We start from the raw sequence: 10365 nt of genomic DNA on the forward strand, positions 1-10365 counted from the left end.
TAAAGAGAAAGAAAACCTCCATTAGAATTGGATGATTGATGCAGACTGCTCAATGTGCTCATGGTTGGTGTGGACAAGCGAAAACAAAGCACTATGAGCATTTATCTATATTACAAACAACTCAATAATAACTTCTCCCCTGTGAACAACGAAAGCTGATGATTCAAATAGGAAATACGTGCTATACCACGAATTCGAAAATCTTTTCTTTATTTCTGTAGTTTTTCTCATTCCTCCACCCGAATATACAATTAAGTTATAACCACAACTGATTACAAAAAAAAAAAAAAATGCAAAAAGAAGGAGTTACAACCATTAATACAACATGTCTCTCTTCTCCTTGGAAAAGAGAGAGCAGTCCCACCCTCCAAAATTTTAGAGAAACAGAAAGAGTTTCAAGAAGCACAAGCAGTTGCAACACTTGTGTGAAGCACAACAAGGGAGGCATAAGACCCATCCTGGATATTAATCAAAGTCTCATGCTTTCCTTTCTCCACAATTGCTTCTGCTCGCCGGACAATTGCAGTCCTCGTTCTCCTACTATAGTATCATAACCCTGCATTTTGCATCATGAAGAACAAATGTTTTAAGTGCCGAGTATTTGCAAATGCACCTTTGAGAAAAGAGTGCTCCAAGAATTGGTCGATCATTAAAGTTGGACCTAAGAAATAAATTTTGCAGCAATAAGAAACAAAATGATAGTACTTAGCATAAACCCTTTCATTTTCCCACTTCTGATTCTGCAACTTCCTTCTGATTGCCATTGCCTTCTGTGTTGCGTTGCATTTCAAGCAACTTTTGTTGATCCTCATCAATCTCTCGTGCATTTACTTCTTTTACATCTTTAGGCTTTTTGCTTGTAGATTGCCGATACATAACCCCACCAAGCATACAAATTAAAAGCTCCATTGTTCCCACAAATGTCGAATGCATGTCCCAAACAACCAAACTAATCACAACCGTTAATAGCTTGTCCGCTATCCCAAGAACAGTAAATCTTGTTACTGAAATGGCCCTCCGGCAAGAAAATCCAAAGAAAGAGATGGATAAACCAAACAAGCAAGATAACCCCACCGTTAAAACACCTGGAAAGAGTACCAATCTGACATGGAGAAGCAGCTCACTGTTGGTGAAGAGAGAAAGGTAGAATATAATTGTTGCAGGCGTGAATATATAGGTCAGGTATGTATGCTTTCCTCTAGAAATGAGTAATTCCCAATTTTACAATATAAATATATTCACATGATCCAACTATACCAACCAAAAATGAACATTGCTGAGTGGATTTGGTTTTTCACAACATCAATTGTCAAACTTCATTTAATTTCTCACTTGAAGAACTCAATGGCAAGTCTTATCTAATGGTAAATCTAACAAGAAAAAGAAAAGAAATTGATCAAATAAGCAGCGTTGTTGACTATCTACCAATGAAAAATCAAGGAAAAAAAAACAATTCAAAGAAAAAATAAAATTTAAAATAAAGAAAAGGCTAAAGCGAATAAAATTCCAATATTATGTTGAAAATTTTGAATCTCATATCAATATTAATGGCAATAACTTAAGAATCTTCTAATCAACACCACCAATTTTTTCCCAAAATACAATCACAAAGGAGAAAGCATCCATAATCTTGGCCATTAATCATATGTGGAGAACCAAGGAATGGCTCCAAAACATTTATAAGAGATATTCCAGATAAATTCACCTTTTGGATGAACATATATTTGCCACCCGAAGCAATATAAAAAAAAGCGAGATAATGCTAGACATTAAGAACTTCGGGGATTAGATGGGTATGCTGCTATGCTTTCCATGTTTCTCTCTCTATATCTCTCGGATTACTCGGATTACCCTCTTTTTCAAGAGGGATTTTAGAAAGAGAAACAATGAGAGATGCAGAAAACAAAGAAATAAAATAAGCAAAAAAGGGAAAACTAGCGGCAGGACTTCGAGTCGTGGACTAATATTTAAGCATTGTAAATCACTAAAAGAAGAAAAACAATGGAAATGCTATATAACAATTCTCTGAAAACTCAAGTAAATGAACATACAAAGGTATATTGAAGCCCAAAAAACTCAAATCAAATTAATAAAGAAAAAATAAAAAATAGCCATTGACGATAAGGGGGAGGGAGGAGAATCTCACATTTACAAATGCATTAATTTGAAATCAACCCAAGCATACATAAATAAGTATTACAGAGAGTGAATGAACGAGAAAATGCAACGGAAATAGAGAGAGAGAGAGAGAGATAGAGAGAGAGAGAGAGAGAGTTATTACAGAGGGGAGTGGCGGCGCTCGGGAGAAGTAGGAGCGTCGCGAGGTGGTGCTAAACAGAGAGACAATGTTGCGAGGTGGCGCTGGGAAGAGGAAGCCGACGTGGGTTCGTGGCGAGGAAGGAGGGTGGATTTCGCGGGATTCAAATCTGGTTTCGGGTTTGCTTCGTTCAACGAGCTCGCGGGAAGTGGCGGCGTTGGGCAGACGGAGGAGCGCTGCTCGGTGGCGCTGACGAGAGAGACGGTGTCACTGGGAGGCACTGGGTAGAGGAACCTAACGCAGGTTTCTGTCGAGGGAAAAGGTGTTCCGCAGGAGGAATTTGAATGGGGATGAAATTATTGAATCGCACATTTTGGTTTTAAAACAAAAAAAAAAAAAAGCGTCACGTAGTGTGTGCAACGAATGCACTACTATAGTGGTTTCTAAGTAACAGACCTCTATAAATAATAAATAATAGGGTGATGCTACAGCCCCGCTGGGTGCTTCGTTGGGAGCTTCTGTTGAGATGTAATATTATGTTACATGTATTTTAACATAATATTACATGTATTTTACATGTATTTTTTATATAAATTTTTTAATATTTTAAAATATTTTTAAAAAATAAAATAAATTTAAAATATTATTAAAAAAATACTTTCTTAATTAAAAAGTAAAAAAAATATATATTAAAAAATATTTTCTTAATCACGAAGTAATATTTTTATAATTTTTTATTTTACTTCATGATTAAGAAAGTATTTTTTAATAATATTATGATTTTTTTTTAAAAAATATTTAAAATGGTCATGCTACAGCCCCCGCTAGGGCTCCTGCTAGGCTTAGCATGTACTTTTCTATGTGTATTTTTTTAATTTATTTTTTATATAAATTTTTTTACACTTTTAAATATTTTTAAAAAATAAAATAAATTTAAAATATCATTAAAAAACACTTTCTTAATCAAAAAGTAAAAAAAAATTATTAAAAAATACTTCTTTAATTATGAAATAGAATAAATGTAAGACTTCCACCCACTAAATCATGTGATGAAAATTGAAAAGAGCAATGCTACATACAGTCGTGGAATGCGCAAACGTTATACAGTCGCTTTAAAAAAGAGTGAGGTCCACTATTAAAAAATTAATTTCTTTTCATATGGATCCCATATTTATTCATTTTTTTTAAAACGACTACACAGCACTTGCACACTCACGACTGTAAATATTTTTTCACAATTGAAAATAATAAATCAAGACCCATAAATATAAGCATTAATTAAATAGAAATCCAATCATGCAGAGATCCCAATTAAAAATTAGATCCTACCTGCAAGAGTCTCCAACATTTCCTCCACACTGATGAAAGGACATAACAACTTGGAGCTTCAAGCCATGCTTCTGAACCATCTGTACGAGCTCAGCATACCCTTCCCAGTTGTACCTCAGAGGTCCATCTTTCTCCACCAATCCCCACCATGCATCCACCATAACTGCTTCCACTCCTGCACTCTTCAGGGCCATCAAGCTAGCATTCATTGCTCGAGGCTTGTTCAAGTTCCCTCCGTGCGTTACTGTGTCGAGCGGCAGCATCACAAACACAGGGACCCTTGCATCATTTTCCATGGAATGCCCACCCGAGAGTGCATGAAGCTGCTCAAGCTTCTCAGTACTACTTCTCTGGTACCCTTCCAACATCGAGGCCTTCGACTTCGAGAATGGGAGCTGTGCTTCTTGCACTGAGTTTCTGATCACTCGGATACGGCATGACGGCTTGGTTTGAGCAAAGCAAAGTGCGCCTGAGAAGTAGTCGCCGGGAGTTTTCAGGCTTTTGGTACTGTCACTACAAGAAACATGCCCTTTCCCGGCACTTAAATTCGCCGCAAATAACCCCATAAATCGCTGCAAATAAGTATTTGCAGCGATTTATGTTGCGCCGGACTTTCGTCGCAATTGTAGAGCCTTTTAAAAGATTAACTAGCGATTTACAAAATTCGCCGCCAAAAATTTTTATTTACAGCGATTTTTTTGACTGCTAATATTATTAATTTCGCCGCAAATAATGTTGAGATTTCCGTCTCGTTTCGCTGCGAAAAGTATTTGCAGTGTTTTCTATCGTCGCGAATACATAAAATATTGTTGCAAATATCTTTATATTATTTGCAGCGTGTTCAAAACTCGTCGTGAATAATATTTTTTGCAACGGTTAAAATCGCTGCAAATAAGATTGTCTCTTTTGCAGCGACTAAAACCCGCCGCAAATAAGTTAATATGACCAGAAAATTATTTCCGGCGAACTATAGTCGCCGGAAATGATTTCAGGTAATTAAAAAAAATTGCACAAAACAGCAACATGAATTCTTCAATGACAGCAACATACTCATCACCATCAAGAAGATGTTCTTGAAGACCCAAATCTGGAAATAAAGTATAAATTGATCATGTATTAGAATGGACTCATGCATTCATGATATGGACTCATGCATTCATGATGATGATCAGAAAAGAGGGGAGGGGCGATCAAGGTGAATTTATAGATGCAAGTGCAGTTAATATGCAATACAAAGCAGGGTAAATAGACATAACCATGATTAAAAATCGTTTTTTTCTTAAAAAATGGGGGCATGCATTTTTTTAAGAAACATGGGTGGCAAGTCTCTTTTCTTAAAGTTAGAATGGTTGATGGTGAACAACTGCTTTTATGGGGGAAAAAATTATATGGCACAACTACAATATCATCACCACAAATGGATGAAAAAGACTTACACAAGGGGTCTTTTAGCAGCTTCTCATTATTAGTTCCAGCATAAGTCATCACAGGAAGCACCTATTGATGGAATACAAAAAAGGAAAAAATTAATAAGTAACAAATCAATTACTTGGGCTTCACACTTAGTTGAGTTGATCATTAAAGAATCAAAAGGAGAATAGAGGTCAAGAATGTATAGTGGAAAACACATTATGTATCGAGCAAAAATAGAAAATTATCTCAGCACTGAACAATAATGAAAACTTTTTTATGACTGATTGTAAGGAATTTAAGTACTGTGATCCAACTGTACACAATCAACTAGGAACTCTGCTGCAGATAAATAGAACCATCACACGGCTTATCAGAAATTATCACAGATTATACCAAATACTTCAATACTGCACATCAGATTCAAGTATCCGGACATAAAAGTTCACTATTTAAATTTACACCTTAGTGATGTGGCTGGAACACCTTCGCTGACACAGCAATTTACCGACTGCTGTTGCTCTCTCTCTCTCTCTCTCTCTCACACACACACACACACACACACAAGCATGCACAGACACAAATCAACTGCAACACCATTAAAAAATTTTGAAATTAGATGAGGACCTCAAGCTACGAGTGCTTCTAACCAAACTTAAATTATTTTCACTAGGTAGGAGTCATCTTTAACCATTCGGCAGCAGAGCAGGTTTGTCAAACCGTATTAGAAAGAGGATAAGCCTAACTTAAAATACATTTACATTCTATTCATGAACTGAAATTAAGACCAGTAGATTTCAGAAATGATGCTATGATTTGAATTGTCAAAGATGAGATCCATAAGCTTATCTGTATAGAATGATTTCAATGACCAACTGGCATGAATAAAATAATAATATAAATTGATATTGGTTGAAAGTGTGCAAGAATACATGTGGATATCAAATGCAAATGAAATTGAGTAGTCATGAAGACTGATATACTCATACAAAGAAGACTGGCAATGGATGGCAGTGTTATGATGGTGATGAGTAATCTCTTCATGAACTGAAATTCGAGTTCAACCTTTTCAACATTCATGAGAAGGACAATATGGGGGGAAGGGTTACACAGTCACAGCAAAAGAGATCATTCGTAAAGTTTTGTAATTGAAAAAAAAAAAATTTGAGAGAGACACAACCAATGCTGACTTGCAAACCTGATTGAAAAGACAATAACAATTGAAAAATTCTTTAAAGTACCATTCACCAATACCAAGAATCAAATGGAAGGCATCCAATTGAATTCTCCAGTTATTTTGTTAAGTATACTAACTCTCATATAACTACACAATATGATCACTCTCATAAAACTACACAATGTGATCTATCTTCAATAAAACTACTCTCCTCTTAGCATAATTATCAATGCCTTTTCCTAAAAACACCCAAATAATGAGATAATAAAACCCCTAAATTAGATTAAAGATAATAATAATAACAAGAATTCAAGAAGAAATAATCCTGCATCACATTAATTAGCATAATAATATATGCTAATTAATGTACTTTCATTCTTTACAGCAAGCTGCCTAGCTATAATTATATATATATATATATATATATCATGCAATAAGAAGCTGCAGTAGTAGTAGTACTAGGCTAGAAGCTAGATTCCTCTCAAACCTTTTGAAATAAGAAATAAAAATAAGTCAATTCTAATAACCATAGAGATTATAAATTTGGAATGAAACTCCAAGTTTAATATATGATGAACAAGGTTACCAACCAATTCTTTAAATTCAGTAAAACAAACACAATGATTTAACATCTTTATTAAGTTCCAATAAGGTATAGTCCACTCACTTTAAAGCTAGTGAAAGAAGTCAGAATAACAATGAACTACAAATGCAGTGCTGGCTGGCACCAAAAAATGGTAGCAGTGGAGGAAGCTATGAAGAAAGAAAGACTTTGAAACAAAGTAATTAGCTAAGCAGATTTATATGCAACTTAATAGAAATCTTCTAGTCACTTTATGTTGTAGTGACATTGTTCTAAATTAGAGTGGCAAGCTGTGCAAACTTCAGACTGGTTAGTTTTTCATTTGCATAGTTGCAGGGATATCAAAACCCATGTTAACAAATACCAAGAAGATTCCTCCCAAACATTTTGAAATAAAAATAATGTTAGATGGTACTAAGTTGGATGGAAAGCTAGATAATCATAATGAGCATCTTATACTTTTGATGAGTCTGCAACTAAGTTAGATGGAAAGCTAGAAATCCAATGAACTTGGTGAAAAACATGCATTATACTTTTTATCTACCACCTACAGCTAAGTTAGATAAAAAGTCAGAACTACAACGAACTCAAGTTGCAAAGACCTAAATTGCGAGAAGATTTCATTATAAACCTCTGCACTTACATATGGAAAGCAGAGGGAGAGAGAGATTCACCAAAAGCATATGCTGCAACATTGCCCTTGGTATATGTGGCAGCTACCTCTTGGATTTTCTGCATAGCATTGAATGAGCCCAACTGTGATTATTTATTATGGCCATAATGTCAATTACCATGAACATAGGTGTGCTATTTATTATGGCCATAATGTCAATTACCATGAACATAGGTGTGCCTAACAACCTTGTCAATTACACTAATGAAAGATATTATCAAATGATTTTTTTTCCCCTTTTAGGCAAATAAGGCTATATTGAGAAATACCTAAATCATCCAATATAATCATGCTTTTTTGGATATATGCTAAAACCAGCATGTAGACCATGAGTTATGAATTAGAAAAGGCTTAGATCATGTGCATATAGAAGATAAAGATGTAACACCCCGTATCCGGGAGGGTCGGAGCAGGACATGAAACAAAACCCTAGAGCTGCCAGTATAACACCAACATCATTAACAAAAAAATTGAAACAAAATCCTAACTTCATGTTCATAACCCAAATCCATTAAAGAATTACCTCCATCACAAAGCACCTCACAACTCTAAGCCACCAACGCAGATATCAAAGACACAATAATCTTGTTTATTACGCACCCTTGCAGCACAAAATAGAGAGATGAGAGAGAGAGAGAGAGCCAGTGGAGGAGAGATGACCCACCGACGAGGACGAAGAGCATGGTGGTTGTGGTGGTGGAGCAGGACCGAGGAGGCGTAGAGCTCGCGGAGCAGAACAACTCCAGCCCGTCGGCGTTGTGTACTCACACGGAGACTTTAGAGAGAGAAACATAGAGAGGGAAAGATGCGGACATCGAGAGAGAGAGAGACCGGAGAGGAAGAGAGCCGTCGGGGGGGGGGGTTTCCTGCGAAACAGAGGGGAAATGAGAGAGGGAAATATCGGGCGGGAGGGAAAAATGAAGGAGTCTGCGGGTTCTGGTAACTTTTAATTTTGAATATTACTTTTTCCGGCGATTTAATATCATCGGAATAAAGCGAAAAAAATCTTGTTTTTAGTTCCAGCGATTTTTGAAGTTAAAAAATCGCCGCAAAAAGTAATTTTCACAATTCCGTCAACTAATAATTTGCTGCAAATAAATTTTAACTTTTTGCAGCGAATACTTCTGTTGCAAAAAGTAAAAATCGTTGCAAAAGATTTATTTAGTATTTGTAGCGAACTTTTACGTCGCAAAAAATTAAAAATCGCTGGAAAAGATCATTTTATAAATTTGATGAAAAAATATTGTGGCGATGTAGAAATCGCCGCAATTAAACCCTTTTTGCAGCGATTTTATTTCCAACAAACATAAAATCGCCGCAAAAAGTCTTATTTCTTGTAGTGTCTTTTAGATTGATAAAAGAAGCTGAGGAACGTAGTGTTAAAGTCATTATTCTTTTTTTGCCTTTCTTTGGTGGTATTTTGAGAAATATTGGAGAGGAAAAAGAGAGATGTGAGGATGGATAATGGTAGCTGTGGACCTGTGGTGTATATTTATAGAAGAGAATCTCTAGTTTTCCAGAAAAAGGAAAAAGTGGGAAAAGACATCAAATCCAGTCAGCTCCCTTTTTCCAAATTAAAGGTCATTTTCACTATATATATACGCGGTTACCCTTAATTAATTTGTCCATCTGATCGACATGAAAAATGAAAGGAGTTGCTTGGAAGTTTCATTTATTATTATTAATGGCACTAATATATTCAGTATATTTCTATGAGTGCTATAGATCATTCAAAGAGATTATATGAAAATGAACTTATAAACTGACGTAACTTAATTATTTGATCTGTTAAATCTATTTTATAATAAAAATAATTTTATAATCTGACGTATTACATTAAGCTACCGTATTAGTTTGTAAATTTATATTTGTATAATCTTTTTGTGTCAAAAGTATTTATCTATTTCAATATATCTAGGAAAGACAGAAAAAAAAATGAAAACACCTGCGAACACACATATGGTAGAATAAGAATTGATTACAAATAACCTCTAGGAGTTGGCTTAAGTGGTAAAACTCCTGGGCTTGGGGATATGCTCTCCCGGCCTAGGTATAAGGTTCAAATTCTCTTAAGTGCAAACAATCTTTTAGGGTCATTGGATTAGTCGAGAGCCTGTGTACCCCCGGGATTAGTCGGAACGTTGTTCCTGAACATCCAGTGCCAATAAAAAAAATTGATTATAGATCATCATTCAAAAATTAGTTTTATTAAAAAAAATTTCTTTTAGCCTGCCCGAGTAGTAATTAGATTCTGAACTAATGGAACTCATGAATTTTCCTTTGAATGTCGTAGATACCTAAACATGCACAAGTAGTACTGATATATACTAGGTCCGGCCTGCAGGAAATTAGTAAGTGTAAATTAAGTATTACTTATAATATATATATATATATATATATATATATAATTAACTAGATGAGTTGAAATATCTAGAATGGTGCAAATTAACCCTTTGATCTTTTGACTCAAATATTGCCATCATAATGGGCTAGCTGTACGTACTTGTCCTAGTCAAAGAGTTGTTTGTTTATGCAAGCTGGTGAGTCAGGCAACCCCACATGAAGAAGAAGCATATATATATATATATTGGTCTGATAACTCATGATGAGTGGTTTTGTTTTGCCAAAAAGGCATATAAAAAAGCATAATATTATATATATTATATATATATAGCAAATGCTAGGTTCTCCTTGCTCTACGTATATACTTGTTGTGATGTGCTAGCTGTCCGTCCTAGCAGCTAGATAATATTCGGGGCCTTTTATGTGGATGAAAAATAATAATAACATTAATAATATATAAATAAGAGAATTTAATTTGATAAATTTTCTTGGTTCTGTTTTTGCAACTTGCTTAAGATAAGAAAGACCACCTAACTTAATTACGTTGTAACCAAGTCATGATCATCGATCTCTTTGCTTTCATGATTTTCAAT

General features: G+C 35.1%; 1 protein-coding gene across 1 annotated transcript; it reads right to left on the reverse strand.

The window, feature by feature from the left end:
- Positions 1–282: 282 nt before the first annotated feature.
- LOC109003750 lies at positions 283–4152 on the reverse strand. Its single transcript, XM_035693860.1, has 2 exons — positions 3587–4152; positions 283–1123 (listed from the first exon to the last, which is right to left on the reverse strand). Exons 1-2 carry the CDS (start codon positions 4150–4152, stop codon positions 721–723), a joined length of 969 nt encoding a protein of 322 aa, XP_035549753.1. The 3' UTR covers positions 283–720.
- Between the last annotated feature and the right edge of the window lie 6213 nt (positions 4153–10365).

The sequence above is a fragment of the Juglans regia genome, chromosome 9 (genome assembly GCF_001411555.2).
Source record: "Juglans regia cultivar Chandler chromosome 9, Walnut 2.0, whole genome shotgun sequence".
In the NCBI taxonomy this organism is placed as follows: Eukaryota; Viridiplantae; Streptophyta; class Magnoliopsida; order Fagales; family Juglandaceae; genus Juglans; species Juglans regia.